Here is a 23,358-nt window from a genome sequence, read left to right on the forward strand (position 1 = left end):
GGCAATAGTCGCGGGGCAAAGCGTCGGCTGTTTTCCGCGGTCCGGTTCCACAAGTAACCTTGATCCTTTCGTCGAGTCGTACGTGACAGGCGTCGTCGTTCGCCGAGTCTGCTGGGTGAACCGGTTAGTGTCGATCGAAGCATCGTCGAGGCAACAACAAGTGAGATCCCTAGCGAGTTTTTGAATCGGAGTTTCTTGTGCGACGAAGATGAAGACGTACATTGTTATTGTTGCTGCGTGCCTCATCGCGTATGCGCACGCTCTTCCAAGTGAGTGATACTTTCTTTTATGTTAACTCGTTGTTTTCTTTCTTATTTTTTTAATCAATTTTTTAGCATAAATCCATTTTTAAGATTATGCGGAACGTAATTCTTGAGTTCTAATTTTCATCAACTTTCACATAGAAAATTACTATGTGTGTGTTTTGTGTTTGTATTCTTCTTGGCAGATTGTTATTCATTAACAATTTTGCGTTTAATAAATAATTATTCGTCAGTAAAAATCTCATTATATATGAGATTGAGTCTGAATCAAGACGGTGTGTAATTATAAATTTTGAAATTAAATTAAGTATAATCCGCGTTATTTCTTCATTTATTTAATATTTTATGAAATACTATAATCATACCACACTATAATCTATAATCATATCACGATTATTATCTTTCTTAGTTTAGAGAAATTATTGCCGTTTCATTATTTATTATTTAGAACTATAGTTATTTTTTACAATTTTTTTTTCTCAAAACAGCTTTCATGTAAAACTGTGGATTATGTAAAACTAAATTATTCGATAATGAAATATTCTGTTATTTCCGTTCTACTATAATCGGCTCGAAAGATAAAATGCGCTGCTATCTGTTAAAATACGATGTTAAATCAATAAAAGCTACTACATAAAAACAGATTTTAGTTTAATAACGCGCAATGAATTAATATAACGATTATTTCCAGCCACAAAATTCACTTCGTTAATACGCCAAATAAATAAACTTTGTTTTAACTTACTTACGAATATATTTTGATTTCACACATTTCTACATTTTTATACATATGTATTTATATATTTGATTATTTGCTCTTTTAAAATAATAAAATGAGCTTTAATATATTATACGTTGTCAAACAACATCAAAATATTATATTATTTTATTCTGCGTTTCAATGATATTTGTAAACAAATAAATTATTCAGAATTATCGAATCTTTCCAAGGTTTTGATTTCTTATGCATTTCGGATCGTACATTGTAATAAAATGTAATCTACAATGCTTATTTTCTCTACACATCTTCGCGAAACTTTATCGCGGCTCCATTTGTCGCATTGAGCGATTCTTCAGGATTATTTGCATTCGGTTCACGACATTTATGCATCGTTATAAGGCGAAGCGGGCGCCCGACAAGCAAATATATCTCGATTGAATGTCAGGTCACGAAGAAATCGTGGAAGCAGATAGCACGCTCCAACTACTTAAGGCCGTTGTTTACTCGATTACAACTCGATATGAAATTCACTTCCAGCGTAGACTTTGCTAATTAGCATCGGCCCTGTTTTTGCGAGACAGAAACGGCAGGAAGCTCGTTTAATTGGAGCCGCTTCGTCCCCAAGATAATTGTCCAAACGAATTTCCCCATCGAAGTCCAATTTATTCCTTTTGATTTTAATATAACTTTATCTCTCGAGCCGACCTTTGTGTGTCTCGACTCTCTTTTTAATCGTGCGAAAATCTTTACAAAAATAACACGGTCTGATTTCTAGCAAATTACGATTTAATATTGCTAATTTAAATTGATTGAAATTCCTCTTTTAGATGAAAGAGAGAGAGATATTATTTTCGCGAAACAATTTGACATATTATTTATAGTATATATGGCAGATATAATTTTTAAAAAATTAGTTTTATTTAAAATTGTTTGATCAATATTGTTTTTTATTATTTTATTATTTTTATTATTATTATAAAAAAATTTATATTTATATATACATATAAACTTTATGTTTAAAAATATTTTTATTCTGGCCTTGTTTGTTTTTACTGTTGTTCAATGTATTTGGACATATAGAAATTTTTCGCATGTGTTTATAAATATCATTTATAATTTTTACGACGCAAGCAACTTTATGTCTAAAGGAAATTAAGGAGTTTGCATTCAAATAATTGTACATGCATAAATGCATGCCGCATTACTGCAGCGGCCAACATTTGTAAAACGGTCTCGAGAACTTTACGCGTATTCCCTCGTTGAAATACCAAATAATATACGAATATTTTAACCAGTGGCATCATGACGCGCCACGTATTACAACATGTCGTAAATAACTTTCGTGAAACTGATGTGAAACTAAAGCTTTCAGATTATATTGTGTCAACTGCTTATTATAAAAAAATACTGGAGAGATTTATTATACGAACATGATGATTCAGGGTGTGTGGAAAGCGTTGATAATTATCGAATCATTATAGCGACTCGTCCATCAGCTGTGATAGATAAACAGTGTGTAATCATATAAATAAAATTTCTTTCGCCATAAGAGCGGACGTTACACGTCTATTATCGCATACTCCGCGAGAAGTACGACGCCTCCGGCGAGGTGTTTCTCTTAAACGTGATGCACCTGCCAGTTTCCATGCCGTGAAACTTCACCGCTACAACGCGGTCTCCGCAGGAGAGAACGTCTGCTCTCATTATGTTCGCTGACAGCCGGGTGACAGCCGGATAATAATGTAATTTTTGAGACTTTGTCGGGACGCGCGGGGCGGCCAACAAGCTGGGGCGAAAATCGAGTTTCCGCGAGTTTCGATCGCGTGCGGCGAACATATATATTCGCTCGTATCGTCCTGCATTCCGATAGATATAGAGATATGAAGTAGCAAGTCTGTTAGCGTCAAACAAGGCGAATCCTGCCACAGAATGGTGTATATAAGCAGATTGTGTTTAATCCTATTAAGAATATACGTAATCATCGTGCTTACCGCTGGGTAATCACGCGTCGTCTTTGAGGCAGGCTTTGCGTAATAATTATCTGCAATCGTAAATCTCTCTCGTGCAACGAACATGACGTTTAGCATTATATCGCAAACGCAGTCTGTTCTCCGTCGTTGCTGCGGTTCGCTTATACGAATAATTGCGCTTTATATATAGAAATCGATATGATAATAGTCGAATTTACGAGAGATGCGCTTCCATCCATTAGACGCAACATACATGCATAAAGGAATAGACATATTTACGCATTTAATGATGAATTACATTGCTATTCAACCTATGCATTGAAGCATAATCATCTGAGATATTTGAAGACGACTTGCGAACGTCACGTATAATTTTATAAAATATCGAGTCATGTTGCATATTTACTTGTATGCAATTAGAGAGATAATGTTATTCGACAAGTTCATTTTAAATTATTATCAAAAGCACTTCTCATTAAAAATCGTTAACTTTCATAATGCTAATGTATGTGCATTGTAAAAAATGCATAAATTTACATAAACAATAAGTGTAAAATTATGAAAATTATGAATTTCACGCTTATATTGTTCATGTAATTTTGTAGTATTTTTTACAATATATGTTTTATTGTCACTATAATTCATTATGTTAATCTATTATATTAATAAGTTTTTCATTTTATATCAATATTAATCTTTTCTCGAAGCATACACATTCGCATTCGCATAAAAATGTGTCGTCTAAATCACTCCACTCGACGCCAATTACAGCGGGAAAGAAATCGTGACTAATTACTTCCCATATATCGCTCACTCTCTGATTAGTTGATTCACCTAGCGTCGCAACGTGGCAGTTGCACAATCCGGTAATGTAATCCCTTCTTCCTATGTTCCGCATAGCGATCGACGAGCCTTCTGTCGTCGGGGCTTCCCTTTCACCCTCCCTCTTCACACGTGCAATCACATCGATGTATATGTGTATATGTACCGTAGCATTTGCGCGCTTATAATGGGGATATATGACACATACGCTACAACACAATTATGTACGACAAAGAGTAATAATGGATTCTGATGGAATATTTTTATGCCTTCAATATCTGGCTAAAAGAAATTTTTTTTACTTAATTTTTATAATTTTTATAATTTTGTGGATGACATGTCTCATTAATATAATTTATAATTATTATAATAAGTACGAAAGTATAAAGATATAATTAATATAATAAATAATAACTTATATATACAAGAGATGCTAATATAGAATTTTTATTAATTAAATAAAAAATTAGATACTTTACACATAATTTATTAAATTTTTATATTATCTTCACCATTGCCCACAAAAATTCGAGAGCAGAGAAAATATTCCTTCCAGGTGTTATTATTACCCTTCGCTGTAGCTTGCGCAATTCCATATGCGGAGTGTCCTTGCGTGTTGACGGCTTAGTTTGTTGTGCCTCTCCGTATCTGGAGGCGAAGTGCTGCCGCGGATTATGACCAACTCATATTATTTTCCTGTCGCCGACAGTCTGACCGGGTTGACGTAGTGTTGGGCTTGTCTTGAGTGGCAGTGGCACTGCAGAATATGCCGTTATTAAGTATGCAGCTTGCGTTCCACCGCCGCCTTACGGTTATTTAAATGAAAAAAGGTACGCCGCAAACGTTTTGTCAGCTCATCTCTTTTTTTGTTTCTTCTGCACAGTCTCTTCCATAAGGTCAATATCCTGATCGAGAATAACTTTGCATAATAATGTTCTAGAGCAAAATCTATTTAGTAAATTTCTTGTGATTCGTTAATAATCAGTGATAATTTGTGATATATTCAATAATAAAAATAATAAATGCTATAAATGCATAAATATAGAGATATAAAAATCAGAACTTAAATTAAATTAAATTATTCTTATTTAACACTTCTGTATCAGATAACACACATGTGCTTTAATATTTATTTTAAAGTACAATTAATAAGCAAACCAAAATGCCGTTTTAAACATTTGCCTATATATATTTTTTTATCACATGTGATAAAGCAAATAATTTGATATATATATATATCAATAAAATGTATGTCATCATTGATATATGTATCAATGAAAAAATTATCCAACTACAGAATGTTCACTTTGCCTCGCTATTTAATCTTGTTACGTGTCTTAACCACAATTAGTAAAAGCATTAGTAAAAGCATTAATTTTATTTATTAAAAGAAAATCAAAGAAGTATATCCATATGATGTAAGATTTTAATATATATGTTATTATTTCAAAGAGATTATTTCTAAACTTATGTTATTTTTAATTTTTTAAATAACTTGATACGCTAAAAAGAAAATTTATATAAAATTTTAGTTGAATATTTATTCATACGCGTAAAGTAAATTACCAGCTTTTACATACAAATCTTTTGCTTATGTCAGAATCTTTTTCTAAACAATTTATTATGGGATACGTATCTTCTAGGTATACGACATGAGATGAAATGAGTATACATTTCAGGATTAAAGTAAAGCGCATCCTTAGTTCCAGCTTGTGCGCGGACTTTTGTCCCAACGATATGTATTTTGCCGCCTATGTGTGTGTGTATAAGCAAAATATACATATACTATTATAATAATAGTTATACAAGTGCAATAAATATTGCACTTTCACAGTTCTTAAAACTGAATTATAATTTATATATCAATATTCGCATAAATACTTTGTGATAGTAAAGTCAAAAACAAATACGCACACTTAATTCTTTTTTCTAGAAAAATTAATAAAATATTACTATTAATATACATATATGTGCTTTTTACGGAGAATGTTAATATTTTAAAATAAAACGTCTTGTGGAACAAATCTATTTAATATTCGCATGTCATAATTGATTACATGTATTTATTGATCGTACACACACGCATCGTAGTTATATATATAATATCGACATTAGATCTTACTTAAAAGAGCACGAATACTCGCGATTACCGTTATAATAATTTAATAGCGTCGTTTTACGGCGACATGCATCGCCGTAATCATGCATATGTGTAAAAGGAACGCCGTCATCGTTAACCATATCACTCATTAAAAGTCTTTAATGGCAAGTAATTTGCCAATCGTTGCGCACACGGTAATGAAACGGTAGATAATCAAAACATTTTCAGACATATTTTTTTTACCTTGCGCCTTCACAAACAAACGTAAGTTTGTAAACGTAATTTTTAGCAGAAAATAATAATGGTAATAAAATGCATTTTGTTCATAAAATGTATACATATTTTTTTAAAAAGTATTTCTACTTTATAATTCAATTATCGCAGGAAAAAAGAAATGAAATGGGAGACTTTTAATATATGTTTCATTATGTCTTATGAATTTTTTTAGAGTGTTAAATGCATAATTCTATACATTTAAAATGTTACAAAAGGCAAGAGTCATGAAAGCGACGCATCATATTGACGGTAGCTTATAGTAGCTATTTCAAAACAATCTTAAACGTATATTTTTCCGCCTTCTTTCATAACTTTCTGTAATTGCGTAATTGAAACTTTTGACCCAAGTTAAATTAAAATTAATAAAATTGCGATTTGATATTTCATACACTACCTAAAAGTTGAGAATGTTCTTAAGCGAATAACGAGGAGCAAACTTAATGAGACATAAAAACTTTTCAATTAAATAAAATCGGTTGAAACTTTGCATGCGAAACAGTACGTATCGCCTTCGCGCGAAAGCAATAACAGAAGAAAATACAGCAGTCTCTCGAAAGGTCGAGTTCATGTCAATATTCGCGAAATGATAAAATCGAGTTGTGTATTCATCAACGATATGGCTTTACAAACTTACGAGCTTTATAGCTTTGCCATTTTATCATATTTGTGACTATGCTGGCCTCGTAATAATTATAAATACGTTTGCATGAAGATTCACAACACACATCATGAGTTTTCCATGAAAATTTTTATGAATGAGTATATTTATCAATAATTAAATATCTCTCTCGGAGTATTTTTTTTTTTTTTTTAAGTATTACCGAGAGAACGTACTAACCAACTTTCGTCATTCATCTTCGCGTCGTTTTTGTAAAATTGTCTGGAAATAAATCTCAACAAAATCGATAAGACAACGCCGGTAAAATACACGCTTATATAGGTAAGAAGGGAAACAGACGCGATTACCGGGAAAGAACACAAGATAATGCGTAACATATACAAAGCCCTCAACGCCATAGCCATTCTTGTTGATGTAAAGAATTATGAGGTGACTGTTCTCGGTCAGTCGGCGGCAGACAATTCAATTACCCCCGAGTCGCGAAGCCATAAACTACTACGATAGCGTAAAACGATCGAGTAATTATGAACAGGCGAATGCATATCGCGCGCGGACATCAAAATCGGATCTACCAAGTGGAAATTCATTTGGAACCAATCATTAGAAAAGGAAAGAGAGAGCGAGCTTCTCTGATTTCTCGCTCGCTTTTTGTCGTTTACATGTCGCCGCTATAATCGCCGCCTTTTCGAAAGTCTAATAAAACAAGAAGATAACAAATATTCCTTCGAAACAAATTGAAATTCAATCCCTAGGCGAATCTGTCGGGAGCAAAAGTCAATGTACCATTGATTTTCAACGTGGGAGGCGTGACCTCGCCGGGAGGACTTGCGGTAATTTCAAGCGAGAGTCGGCATGTTCAATTGGTAGACAAAGGGGAGAGATTTGTGTAAATTTTTGGTGTTAAAAAATGTATAAAAAATTGAAATTTTTATGTCTGAGAGAAAGAAAGAAAGAGATAGAGATAGCATTAACTACATTTTGCGGATTTGCATTGGAAAGAGTACAGCATGGCGTGGGGATAAAAAAAATCGTAATTGCGTAATTATGAACTTATTTGCAGTGTTTATTGGCCAGTTAGAAATTAGGCATGAGTCAGGACAAGATTTATATTTTGCAAAGAAAATAACTTGTTAAATAAATTATTTAGAAGAAAAGATTGATGGGATTTTTTCGGCCCAACATAAAAACGCGAGATAACAGGATGGTCCAAAACTTTTTTTTATATGTCCCTTGGAGTCATGTTGCGTACATTAGTTACTCGAAAAAGAACGCATTTGACAGACGTGAGAAAAAAAAAAAAAGAAAAAAAAAAAAGGAAGATGTAGGTATATCTCCAAACGTGTGACCTTAACAGTTTCACGATAATAAGCGTATATGACCAGGAGCTATAACGGTGACTAATTAGCGATAAGCTAATTGTGTACCTAACGATTCTCAGAAAAAGCATACAGTTGTCATACAGGGAATAAAAATATCTTTGTTCTCTGATAAAGAAAGAAGGTATACATCACTTATTGGACCGAGTATAAATACGCGTGTGTATATCGCTGGTAATTTGTTCGCGTTTCATATCTCTTGGTACAATTACACATGTCAAATTGTTGCGAACATTATTTAGTTGCTCGAACGATGAAATATAAGTAATCGTGGTACCTATATATGTGAACGAATACTGAAAACAATTTAATTAAACAAATAAAAAATTAATTTAAATTAATTATGGAATAAATTAATTATTTTTTTATTTAATTAGTTTAAATTAATAAAAGATAAAGTATTTTATAGGTATCTGTTTACACTTTATCGTTAATGTGTGGCTGCCTCGTGAAAGAAATGTCTGCTATTAGAATCCAATTATATTCCCAATAAGAGAACATTTTGTCATTAGTGACAGAATTTTATCGTACCTATATTTACGGATTGCCTTAAGAAATTAATGTTATAACATCGTACACATTACGCGCTCACAAAATTACTAAATGTGTCACATTTTATTTTTTCTGCTCTTATACTCGTATACAACGTTCTCTATACCAAAGTATATAATCCATGCTGCTCAAGTATTTAATGCCTTTAGAACGTGAAGGAATTTATTGTCGAAACATTTTATTGATCTTCACTTAAGCGAAGCAACGTACACGCGTGTGCCGGTAATTCTCGCTTTGCGTGATCGTCACATTTCTGAAAACCATTGGTGTGATCGACGAAATCGCGCAAAAAAAGCATGCGAAACACAATGAACACTTATGTGTACGTGTATGTATATCTATGTGAGAAAAAAGCGTTGCAGCTTAACGCGCGAATCGGATTAACACGCTATAATAGTCTTCAATAATGCAGAATAGCGCGCAAATGGAGACTATATTCCTATCTTACACTAGAATACTAGAATGTCTTTTACTTTTGTATAGTTGCCTTGTAATCAACTCGAATATGTAAATTTACATTTTTTTCATGTCACGCACACAACACGAACAAAATGTGAGCAGATCTAGACACGACAAAATTTTTTTCTTGTTAATATTTACATCGTGTTTTCATTGAGTAAAATCGCTGTTTGAAACGCATATAAATTGCAACTGCGTTTTAACTATTACACTATGTATTTGTCTTTGTCATAATGCACTTTGCTACTTTATATAAGAAGAAAAAAACGCGACAGTCGGATCGCGATACTTGCAAAAGTGCAAAAAATTGTCGCGTCAATTGTCGCGCAAAAATATCTTTGACGTAATAATAAATGCACGAAGACAATCATCTCTGTAACACCTTGCAATTAATCTCATTGTCAGTTGCTCTATATACTACATTCGGTGTTCCAATGAATAATGCTTTATATATTTTTAAAACACAAGCAATTTTAGAATAATGAAGTTAATATGATATGAATAAGAAACGGAAATAAATATACAAAAAATCCATATTCTCCATTTAAAAATGCATTTAATATTGAATACTTTAATTTCTAATTTTAACTTACGATATACATTTCAAAGTTGGAGAAATAAGAAAATATATTTGATATTAAATATCTATTTATATTTTAAATATCAATCTTCTCAGTGCAAAGTTTGCTATTTGCGATCGTAATTTTAAATATTTATTATCACGTCACTTAACGTACCTGCATGTGTAAATTACAGGATATTGATCTTTAACTTTTATAAAGCGGAGATGTTTAAATCATGTTATCTTATTTTAGTGCTACATATGTACGTTTTTGTCGCTCAATATATATCGAATGAAATTTTCGACCAAATTTCCGTCAAGCTAAAAAATGATTCGAGATTTCTGCAGAATCGCTCCTATAGGACACACACTGTATGCATAGGGTGCGTAATATGTGTCAATCTGGCGCACTTACCTCTACTCAACGTGCAATAACTTCTTGATTCAAGCATAGATGATGTACGAGCGAATACATATTCGCACGTGAGTTCGTAATAGTATGTGCATACTGTATGTGCGCACTATACACAATCTCATCGACACGAGCCATATACTATATACCACGACGCGCAAGTACTTCCAAGTTATTACGCCTTTGACATCAAGTACATACTCATGCGGTACGCGCGCTATTTCGATTCCAAGTTTCATAATGTTGGGCTCTGCACCAGCAACACCACTTCCCGTTCTATCCATCTGGATTGATGGGGTGTCCCTGTATCTGCCCTCGCTATAACTCATCGATTTAAAACTGCGACTTTGATACTGGCGAGAGAGAACGTCATTTTTGCGGGAACCCGAATCGTTGAAATAATTTGCAGTTTCCGTTATGTAATTTATTTCATCCCTCTCTGCAGAATTAAATTCTAAACTTTTGTAAAGCTTCTCTATTTAAGGTTTTTTTTACCTCACGATTTTCTCGCATATGTATGTAGTACATATATGTATACTCTTTCCTCTCTCGATCTCGTACATTCTCTTATACTCTTATATTTCTTATCTTCTTTTTCACTTTTTTATATATGATCAATAATAAAAAATTACATTTCGTGAAATAAGAATTATAGTTCACTTGATAAAAAATTTAAAGATTTTGCTGTCTTGCGAGAAAATTGTAAAAAGATTTGAAAAATCAGAAACTATCTCAGATTAGGAATTTGTCGTAATTTTTGGCAAGTCCACCATTTTTACATAAAAATGGATCAATTTATTTTAACTATATAAACTTCGATATTGAATATCGATGTAACGCGCGCATAAAAATAAATATTTTGCGAAATGGATAAAAATTCTGCAGAGTCAAAAAGCCTTCGGGATAGAATTTCTAAAAAAACTCTGGGAGCCGATGCAGTCGCAGTTGCACGTATTAGAAGACATCATTGCAACGGATGAGTCGATGAGCTGAGCTTTCTCGGGGATTTGAGAATTCTCGGGTATTTTTAGAAATTCGCGATACTATTACGCGCTACTGCGAGGTATTATTTTTTTCCCTCAGTTCTTTGCTCGTTCGCATCTGCTGTCGATTTTTCGCATTTCTTTTCGCACGATAATATTCGGTCGGTAGACTTTATTTTCGATGCAATCAAGCCACCCGAGATGGTTCAGATAATGAAAAATAATATTGACAAAACATTATAAAAACGTTTGAGAAAATCGCGTTAAATTATATATGCAATGACATCATAAAATATATATGAAATGAGTATGAGGCATACACACACCACACACACACATACATCCCGGTGTATCAAAATAATTTGAAAAATAATTTGCCTAGAATCGGTACATAACGGCATTTAAGTGGTAATTTTACGTGTGTAACATTACATTACTGTCACAACAAGTGCTTGTCTCTTTTTTCATTTAGTTTTTTCGTCGTCAAAAATATACAACCCCGAAAGAGTCTCTTGAAAATTTAAATAAAACTGCGAACTGTCCGTGTCCCATGTTGATGCTAATGTAAAGTTTAAGGAATTTTAATAAAATGTTACCGTGTGTACGACTTAAGAAGTGCTTTCTAGAAAGTGTAACGTTGCGCGATCGTAATATCTTTGACAAATATTTATCCGTCCCATGTGGTGATGATGATAGTGGTAGTGGTGATGGTGATGGTGGCGGCGGTTCATGGAACGAAATATATATATATATATGTATATGTCACACGATGGAGCGAAAAAGGAAACATATTTTACGAGACCACAGCAACGACGATGTGTAATTTCTCGTTCCAGCTAAGCATACATTTTTCTGCGCGGTTATATTTTTTATGATAAACAGACTAAATAAGTTACGAGACTCATTCTCCGACAATCAGGCAACTGTACTTTGTCCTGTTCGAGGAGCGTATCAGAGGGAAGGATATATAACGTGAGAAAGTCACGCCAGTCCCTTGCGAGCGAAAGACTGGTGTAAGTCTGTCGAAACGGAGCAAATCTGGATTAATCAAATTGCAGAAACCTTGCTTAATCTAGAGAGCAAAAATATTTTATGTAATTGCATGTAAAAGAAAATTTTAATTTGAAACATTTACTGCGAGATTTTTTTATATAAATCGCGCTATATCCTTTTTCTCTTCAAATTTCTTCAGATTAATCTATTTGAGCGAAATAATCTTGAAAAAGAAAAACAAGAGCAGAATATCTTTATATAATCAAGTGGAATAAATATGTATTTTGCTCTCCAGGCAAATTTGCACCGTTCAAAGATGAAGAGATTTTCACAAACAAACGAGCGTTGCGATCCAATGATATCTCCGTTATAAATGTCGAGCGTATAATGTTCAAATTTTTTCTATAAATCGATTATAAACACTTCATTAATATTATGCTATCATTAATATATATGCGCGGTAAACTAAGGCTATTTTATTCGCGAAAATTTTATTATTCATCGGCTTCCATATATAATTGCATAAAATCTGCAGAAATGTCAAAAACTATATTGTTTGATGCAAACTTATTAAGCTGTTAATATGATTTATCGTCATCGACATCGAGTATTTTTCATAACAGTTTTTAACGTACAATTTTTTTCGAAATTTTCCACTCGTTTGAAAACAGATCATCTTTATAATGTTAATAATACATACATGATATAGAGATCGATAGATAAATAGATAGATATAGAGAGGGAGAGAGAGAGAGAGAGGGAGGAGGATATGAGAGATAGCGCTCGCAATAACAATAGAAATCATCATCTATTCACGTCAATTTCAATAAATCAGATTAATATTGCATTTGATTGACGACTTCATTATCTATCGTAGTAATTGCTGCTATATAGGGCATTCTCAAACTATGTTTACTCTTAACTAAGATGTTTTTTTGAATATTATGAGCGAAAAGTTTTTCCTTTTAAGTGTCAAATTCTGTTATCAATTGCCAAGTTTTTGGTAAGTTGACAGATTCAAGATAGATGCTTAAGTGCTAATTACCAATTCCATGTCAGTTAGTATAATACCATCACCATCAACAGTATGCAGTTAGGTTCGTTGTATATGCATGCATATATCCCGCGAAACTACCAATACTTTGCCGCAATTACTGTAATTGCCTTATATCGAAACGCTGCACGTTGGGTCGATCGAATCGGCAAGCATTCCAATTAAGCCACCGACGACGATTGGATATCCCGAATCTCCATCGCCGTGTTCCTTGTTCGAAATATAGTTTATTACTTTTAAAAACAAAAGAGTCGCGCAGTTCACACACAGTTTAACTTAATCCTCGGTCATAATTTTAAATCACCCACAAATTGCCGACTATTAACCGTGAAATTACTATCCATTTTTTTTTGTTATATATTAATTTTTTACAAGATAAATTTTTACAAGAATTTATAGAGACATTTAAGACACTCTCTTTTTCGATTATAATACCTCGCTATTTTCACATAGAGCCATTCAACCCTACTAGAATCCAAGTGCGCGATAATTCGAGAATAATGCCGGTAATATCTGACGATACTCGTCATTTCGCCGCTAAAGGATATCTGTTTTTGTCAACTGCACGGTGGTCTGTTCATAAAAAGTGGAATTTTGCCAGCCGCTTAGAGGAGAATGCTGATGGAAACGCTGCATCTCTCAGGAGCGGATCTATATCCGGAAGCTAAATACGATCCTCTTCCTCAAAATCATTTAGCACAAGGTAATTTTGGTCGAAAATACTTGGTGAATGAAAAAAAAAAAAAAAAAAAACAGAGCACTTCCTGTTACGTGCCCTTATATTTCATTATCCTCCTGTGTGCCAAGGATTTCGAGGAATGAATCAACCTTAAATCGCGAGATGCCAACATTCGCCCCTGGGGAAACTTCTATTTCATTCTGCAGTCAATGGCAGTCGCGACGCGGCTTCGCGCTTACGACGTACGTGTTTCCCTTTTTGCCGGGATATCGCATTAAGCCTGCCTAATGTCACTCGAAGAAGCGAGCGGCGGGAGGGAGATGGAGAAAAGTGGAAAGTATAAAAAACGAGCGGGTTCGATAGATCGATCCGGCGGAAATTTCTCAGGGGAACAACATCCGTAAGCGCGGCGCCGCAGGCCGTTCAGGCGCTATCCTACATCCATCACGCGGAATTTGCACATTCGTGCTGGACAACTAGATTTACTAGCGAAATATCCATCGCGGCGGGAGGGAGAGACCGTAATCATGAAGAAACCTACGCAATTTATAAGGCGTATATAAATTGGAAATTATTTACAGAAAAAAAAAATTAATTTTGGTATAAACTTATATGTGTATAGATGAATATATTTGCATTTATTTTATATTAATCTCGCGGGTTAATATTAATATATATATGCATAATACATACACGCAATTGCAGAAAGCTAGATATTAATTAATCGGCAGAAAATTGTCGCAATAGAGTAAAAGTTTCTAGATATACACACGTAAAATCTTCGTTTAATTAAAGCGCAAAAATAGCTACTTCGTAATGAACAATATCAGTAAATGATTAACTGTCACTATTTATCAACGCGCAGTAATGTATAGAGTGCGCACACATAAAAAAATTCGTAATATTCATATTATTAATCTCTTGAGCGATGAGTGCTTTTATACGGACGATCGATGCGCGCGGTGCGTTTTATCAATCACTCGAAATTAACAATTTTATCCCTGACTCACACATATCCGTTTTCAATAAGAATTAATATCACGTACTCGAGAATCGATTTCTCCGCGAATGCGATTCGATAAGGCCGGTCCTTTACGCGATTCGTCAGAGCGTTCTATCAATCTATGCGTTTTTCAGCGGAGCGTTTTTCAGCTCGCGCTCGCGAGGTTTCTCGAGTCCACGTTACTGCGCTTCTTGCATACAGAAGGGGAATAGATTGACTGAAATTGACACCTACACTCCCCGTCCGTCAATGCGAATTGACGACGACCGAATTGGATAATCGGTGGAAACGCCACGATCGCGGCGACGATTTTGCGTCGAGCGTTGGCATGTCCTTGTTCTCATCCTCACATCACTGTCACTTTCGCCCTCGCTCGATTTCCCCTTTGCCTTTAATTCTTCAACGTATATTTTTTATACGTATTTCCTAACCGTCCGTCATTCGATATCACCGCAACAAACTTTTTAATTCTGTGGCAACGTTTAAAAAAGATTTTTTTTATATTTCCCGATAAGAAATTTTTATTTTATTATAAGAATAACAACGTACAAAAATTCGTAAAATTATCTACGTAATATCTACGTAATATTTGCAAAAATTAAGATTAAAATTATTAGATCCGAAAAATTCGTAGAAAAATTTGTACATTTATATTTATTGCGTTGTAGTTTTGACTACGTCGAGCGATAATTCATTAGAAATCCTTCATGAACACGCCGCTATCTCGATTGGATGATGCATAAGGTAATTAACGGTTATTCTGCGCCTAATTGCCCGAGCGATTATGACTTTTCTACGTGCACATCTTTGCAGCGCCGCAGTGCCACGACGAACACGTGAATAAAGTTTTATATAGCATCATTCTTAATAAATCGTAAATAATAAGTCTACTCATCTATGCGGCTTTTACATTTATTCTTAAACGCGCATAGACGAATGCACGATATAAAATGAAATAGAATGAATAATTTAACCGAATTAATCACTTTTAAGCTTATTATTTATATCAGTAATATAATTATGCATTAATTTTATACGAATTTATTAATTTAAGCATTAATAAATATAATGTTTACGATGAATCTAAAAAATCATTTAAAAGCTTAATTAATAGATACGATGCTATTATATTATAACAGATATTATTTATGTATATAATAGATTTTTACTTATACGCACAAAAAAAGACTACACACACACACACACATTTATCCTAATATACCTTGAAGAAAAATAAAACATTAAAAATTTTTTGCTTGAAGAAAAATTATGAATCAATTTATTATGAATCATATAATTCTTCATACATTAGAGTGTTCTAAATATTTTTCGAGCACGTTATTTTTTTATAAGAAAATCATTCACTAAAAAAATCTTATTTTTATTACAGGTGCGCCACGCGACTCATTAGAGGATGATTTCGAGGATGATAGTTTCGAATTCCCCATACCGAGCTTCTTTGGTATGTATATTTACAATTATCCCAAAGTATGTAGAGAGATATGCTATAACATAATTTCGATTTCCGATATTAGAGTCTATCTTTTTTAACTGCATTACACTGCATTACGCTTTCTGCAATTATAGAATCAATTAAATATATATTTGGAAAATTGAGTAGAAAAAGAGAGAAAAGAGAAAAAATTGCAAAGAAGAGTAAAAGAAGGCACTAACACGAGAAAAAAATAGATCTTTATGAACTCTCATTATAATACATTCGTTTGTATCTCCATTGCACGTTTCACGTTAAATGTGACCGCAGAAATACTAATTTTATTCGTCCGATATAAATACCGCGTTTAAAGTAAATGTAAAATGAACATTGGAATGGTATTTTTAATGGTCGAATGTATGCGCGCGGAAAATACAGATTTTGGGATTACAGACGGTCGCGTAGCAAATCAGGCGCTAAATATAGGTGCGAATACATCCCGTTATTTTCATTAGCGCTTTCGTGTTCCTGCACTCTAATCACACAAATTCGCAAACGCGATATACGAGCGTGTGCGTATTGCCACTGACAGGTGGGGATCATAGAGGCGTGCGCAAATGTCGCACACGCATCGCACTCGCACGGCTCGACCGGAAATGCAACGCGCATCCACGATTGCATCGCGGGCGTCAGGCTCGTATTTCGCTTACATGCGGTTTGTCTGAGCGTAACTTCCGTCAGTCTGCGCCTGTATGGACATTTGGTATTGTTTATGGTCTACCAATTATCACGTGTGCTATCGTTCGCTCAGAGCGAGACTTGGTTAGCAACGTCCATGTACGATCGCCTAATCAATGACTATTTAATACCGTTCAAAAATCGATTATTAATATATTATTCATTCGATGTTTTCATTTCGCTTGATTTCACCAAGTTTCACGTATTTGAATATATTTTTCGCGATAATAACTTTTAATATTCGATAATAATTTTTTTTTTTTACGTATATTTACTCGAGAAACACGTAAACATATAATTGTTTTATAAAAAAATTAAACTTTTTCGTTTGTGAAATTTTATATACATTATTGCATAAAAATTCATATACGTACGTAAATGTAAAATATTTTCAAAAAATAACTTTGAACGTTTGAGTTTAAGAAATAAATTGCCCAAATAAAAATTATATAGAAAATTATATTTAAAAAAAATTTTTTTTCTCACAAGAGATATACTATCTGAATATTGATATATATGCCTCTTCTTTCCTCTAAATAGATAATAATAATCGGGGTTTCAAATATTCTCATTGACGATACATATAGAATCAGCATTAAACGTAGTTATATGCCTCTTCTTTCCTCTAAACAAACAACAATAATCGGGGTTTCAAATATCCGCTTTGACGATGCATAGAATCAGCATTCTAAATAGATAACAATAATCAAGGTTTCAAATATTCGCGTTGGCGACGCGTAGAATCAGTATTGTGGAACTAGGCGCGTATTCTACAGATTATCGCACCGCTTTACGGAAGGCAACTTCCGCTCTTCTACGCTCTAGGATGATCAACAATCTCCCATAAACCAGCTCGACTGCGATATGCGTCATATATACGACTTGTGTATATGTATGTGTATACGACTGCAGTAATAATGTCTCGCGGCTAATGACTTGCTTATTCGTGTGTGAGCGCGTGCGTGCTACCCGTCACTCTCGTTACGCAACAATTCGAGCTCCGCATCTATCGCGAAACGATACCGCACCTGTAGGCCATGCCTACACTCTGACAATGTATCGCCATTTGACCATTATCGATGATCGCATTTAAGAGAATCCGCATGCGAAACTGGATACCCGCATTTAACATAATTTGGACGCGCGTTGAACATGATTCTCGTCGAAAAATACATAATAAACGCGAAACGTATAGATAGATATCAAAATTAAAATGAAAATTTATATTTTAATGTAAAATATGTAAAGCTCAAACAAAGAGACGTTTTAAAAGACGGAACAATCGTTAAATAAAATGTATATAAAAGTATTTTATTAGAAAATTTATAAATAATAATTTTTTAATTATAGGTATATAAAGCCATTTAAAATATATGTTACGTATGTGCATATTCAAATGTGCATATTCATATTTCATATAATAAATAATAATCAAGATACATGTATAATTTTTATACATATATAGAAAATTACATCAATGTATTCTTCCTTTTTTTCAATTTTATATTTTTAGATTATTTTTATTTCAATTTCCATTTTATCATGGAATTATATTTTAATTTCTTAATTGTATATTTTAAACATTTAATTATGAAAATAATTTATTTAAATAATTTTTTCAAAATTATTGTTATATACGTTTGATTGTTTTTATTATTTATGGTATTGTATTTATTTCATTCGTTTTGTTATATGTAATTTGGAGAAAAAAATTCATGTTTTATTGCATTGAAAAAAATATAGATTAATAAAGTTTTCCATAATAATATAATTAAATTTAAGATTTTTTGTAGTTTATTATTTTGAACTGATTATCTTTTCACGAAATTTGGAAATTTGGAAAATTTCGAATTAAATATTCTTATATAAGTGTAAGACTTGTAAAATCAAATAAAAATCTAAAATATTTTAGATTAAAATCTGAAAAGAAAAGACAGTTTCGATATTAAGGTTTCGTCTTGTTCTTCTTATTTTGGCTTCTGGAAAAGTAAATAAAAAAATGGACAAATACAAACGTATATGCTGATATATGTAACACCTCCGCATTTCTACCGTTGTACATTGAAGAAATTTGCAAAAGATAAATGCACGTTACAGTCGCGCAATCGCAACCGAATGCATTTGAGAAACTTGTTTATCTTTACTTTTTTTTCGATCGAACTCGAACTACACGGTGTGCGAGTGAATAAACAGAGCAGTAGTGAAAAAGCCGTCGAATGTATATTTTCCTATTTTTTTACTAACTAATATTTAACAAAATTCTCGTTAAATATTTTCATGCGTTTCGCGCGCGCGACACGCGTTTTATAAATATTTATAAAGCTCAAACAATATGCATCAAACGCCGAATATGCATCCGAATAAGTAAAAATTTTACATGAATAACAACCGAATAGTACGATAGTCAAAAAATTCGCATAGTCTCTCGAAATGCGGCGACTTTGGCAATTTCTGCTTAATGTGCATATACTTATATGTATGGTCTTATCTTATAATAGCTTAAGCTGTAAGATTACGTTCATCGCATCATTAAGTAATCGACATAGTTATACTCATAATATATTCCTCGGCGAGAAAGAATAATAACAGGTAATAGCAGTATTCTGATGAAAACAATAATTAGAAAATATTGTTCTAATTAGCCAGGCGCGATTATTATCGGATTGCAAAAAATTACACGAAACAAATCAGTTTAGGCGATGCATAACACAGATTTGTTTTTATAAAATATATATAATTTAATATTAATGAAAAAAGAATATATATTTATGTATTTTCACTTTGAAAATCCAGTGATTAACAATTCGACATCAATATTAATTACTCTAAAAAGGTATGGACAAAAATATTTATGAAAGTTGAAATAATTCTTTTTAACGTAAAAATCATGTGCACTTAGGAATACATATTACTGAAAATTTTTTTATATTTATCCATCTCGAAAACTTCGTACACCACATCTAGCGTCAAATCTGGTCTGATTTTCAAAGATAATATTGTATTGTATTGGATTTGCATCTGACAATATTGACATTGCAGATTCGAAATCATACAGATTTAAATCTTTTTATATACTGTCTGTCATGTGTTTATATATATAGTATTGGTTATTGGTCATTCTGCGATTGTGATCCCCTTGTCAGAGTATCAAGTCGCGAAATTCGCTACAGTAACAAATATCTCTTTCTATGCATGTTTGCATGGCTGCAAAAACGCGCGACAAAGAAAGGTAGTCGATCGATCGATCGTCATGATTAACGGTGTTATCGCGTGGAATTTGTAACAAGGTGATTCCGAGATCCCTACAAGTACAGGTAGACCGCATGTGTGTCGCACCCTCGGCGGAATAAAATTCATGGTGCGATAAACGTCATGTTTCATGGCCTTTCAAAGTAGCGCAGCCAGGTAAAGGTCGCGATATTAATGTTAAGCTCGTAACGAGATTAAATAATGCAGACGTGAGATTAAACTATATATGCTATATATATAATCTGTAACTTGCGTCAATATTGTGCATCACTATAAAAGGATAGCGTTCTTTTGAATAGAAAAAGTATTTAAAAATTAAATCAAATATGGATAGATGTAAATGTGTATAATAAATTAAATGTGAATATATGTCAGATATAATTACACGACTGTTACTGCGTTGAATTAAAAATATTCAAATCTCTGTAAAACTAAAAATAAAAGGAGAATGAGAAAATAAGTTTGGGAAATTTTCTTTCTCTCTTTTTCTTTTTCTTAAATATATAATTCATTTAAATTCAAATATTCATATCATTTACATATGATAAAAATAAGATATCTAAATTACTAGATATTTTTAACAGATATTGCAGTATAAGTATGTGCGAAACTATATCAGAATATTATAACTATATTGATAGTTTTATAGTTTAATGTCATTGTACATTTTTTAAGCGCTGATCTCTTTTATATCTCACCTATATCCTTTCAGGAAAGAAAGCCTTTTTCCTCTCCTGAAATTTCGCTCGATATTGCGCGCGGCGTGATTAAAGCGTGGCCGAAAATTAAATTTTTCAGAGAAAATTAACAGGTCGCGCAAGAGAATTAATTGGCGCGACCTCTGCTATTTTCAAAGAGCCAGTCTCTCGTTCGGCACATGTTGCGAGATAGCACTAAATGCCGCAACTGCGCGAATATAGGTATATAGCAAATTAATATACTAATGAATTAATAAACTGATAGATAAATTTAACGATAATTTTGCACGGTAAAATTAATCGAAAGAATTTATTAAAAGAAAAGAATTGCCAAAGAAAAATCTAATAAATTTTACAATTTTTAATATTTTATAATCATCAACGTTGAATAACTCGTTAAAGTATTTAATTTTGTAGTGCATTTTTAAGGTATCAAATGTACATTTATGTACAATGGACAAAAATATAAAAACAAAATAAGTACACCGAGAGAATTTTCTTTTAGAATTTACCTTGAAAATCATGGTAATCATGGGACAATATGGTATGAAAAGAATTTTATGAGAATTTCTCTGATTAATATTTATCACAATAAAAATAATAATATCTATCACAATAAATTATAAAACATATTTGATTAATTTTACTAAACTGCATAGTAAAATTGATCAAACATATTTTATATTTTATTGTAATAGATATTATTTTTATTGTGATAAATATTAATCAGAGAAATTCTCATAAAATTCTTTCAATATTGTCCCACGATTACCATGATTTTCAGGGTAAATTCTAAGAGAAAATTCTCTCTGTGTATACATATATATTTAGAAAAAAACAGATACATCTTTAGAGTTTTTGTCATTAAAAACAAATTTTCAAGTGTAAAAATTTTAGCGTCCCCATAGAATCCTCGTGTGCAAATCACAAAGATCCGCGAATGCGAGGAAAGAGATAAATTCGTGAACCGCGTGCAATATAAACTGTATACGATGTATATCTTATATATCAAATTCCATAGGCATTCATGCAGAATGCAGTGCATGACGGATAGTTTCAGTAGTATGCCTATTTGCAAGTCGAGACACGCACAAGTCACCGCAACGTCAGAAGCTTTGATTACTACTGCTTCGCTCGATCGAGCGAACCGAGAGTAGTGGATGAAGCGACTGCGAGAGCCGGAGGCCACTCGTCCGCTGCATATAGAATTAGAAATGTATTAAATTAATTGACAAATCCGGCGTGCATCTGGTTTTCGTGATTATTGTGAATTGGACTGAAATCGCATCGTCAAAAGATTTTGCGTTACGTCAAAAGCGCTCTCGCAACGCACGTGGATTGTTAAGTAATATGTAGATCATTTGTAAAGGTCGCCATGAGATCGCGCGTGGCTTCAAGGTCGACACATGAGAGTACAAAATTTATCAGATCACTTTCACTATTGAGAGGATTTTAATGACGCGACAGAGAAAGAGAGAGAGATTGGAGCGCGCTGCCAAAAGCAGGAGAAAGAGAAGCTGATGATTCGTCCAATCGATTCGCCGTTGACGGTATATAATACGTTAATAGGGCCAAAAGCAACCGCGGACATCGAATGGGCAATTTACAGTAATCGTTGATTGCGCGACTCGATGAATCGTTATTCAAATCCGCGTGACGCAGCGCCGTGGGAGGCCGGCCGACTGGAAATGGACCCAGGGGACCGGGAGTTACTGCGCGAGCACGAGAGCCTACGGATGCCAATTTTCCGATCATTTCACGAGCTATTTATTATTTTAGCACTGTCGAACGATCTGAAATTTAATATAGTCACAATGGCCGTCTGATTTGCATCAGACGTGTCTCGAAATTATCGCAAAATGTCTCTCTCTTTCTCTCTTCCCCCTCTCTCTATATATATAATATATACAATATACGAGGGTAAGTCAAAAAGTAAAGGGACAAATAAAGAAAAACACATTTATTTTAACCTATGTGGAAAATTTACATATCATTTTTCGACATAATCCCCACCAACATCGATACATTTGATCCACTGCTTAACAAGCTTCTGTATTCCATCCTGGAAGAAAGATTTGGGTTGGGTGTGTAGTCAGTTATGCACCACTGCAATGACCTTCTCATCCGAAGAAACATTTTTTCCTCGTAGTACTTCTTTTAATAAACCGAAAAGATGAAAAGAAAAAAGAAAAAAAAAAGAAAAGAAATACTACGAGGAAAAAAATTTTCTTTGGATGAGAAGGTCATTGCAGTGGTGCATAACTGCGGCTATACGCACCCAACCCAAATCTTTCTTCCAGGATGGAATACAGAAGCTTGTTAAGCAGTGGATCAAATGTATCGATGTTGATGGGGATTATGTCGAAAAATGATATGTAAATTTTCCACATAGGTTA

The 23,358-nt window shown here is 33.3% G+C and overlaps 1 protein-coding gene across 1 annotated transcript in view; it reads left to right on the top strand.

Moving 5' to 3' along the window:
• The first annotated feature begins 4 nt into the window (after positions 1 to 4).
• LOC145935516 (icarapin-like) overlaps positions 5 to 23,358 on the top strand; it is a 30,980-nt gene continuing 7,626 nt past the window's right edge. The window contains exons 1-2 of the mRNA XM_083036950.1: positions 5 to 269; positions 16,236 to 16,307. Of these exons, the coding sequence (XP_082893076.1) occupies positions 209 to 269; positions 16,236 to 16,307 (133 nt within the window). The 5' untranslated portion in view covers positions 5 to 208. The remainder of the gene's footprint in view (positions 270 to 16,235; positions 16,308 to 23,358) is intronic.

This window comes from Prenolepis imparis, unplaced genomic scaffold (genome assembly GCF_030444845.1).
Source record: "Prenolepis imparis isolate NDT839.2.m4 unplaced genomic scaffold, iyPreImpa1.0 SCAF_4, whole genome shotgun sequence".
Taxonomy (NCBI): Eukaryota; Metazoa; Arthropoda; class Insecta; order Hymenoptera; family Formicidae; genus Prenolepis; species Prenolepis imparis.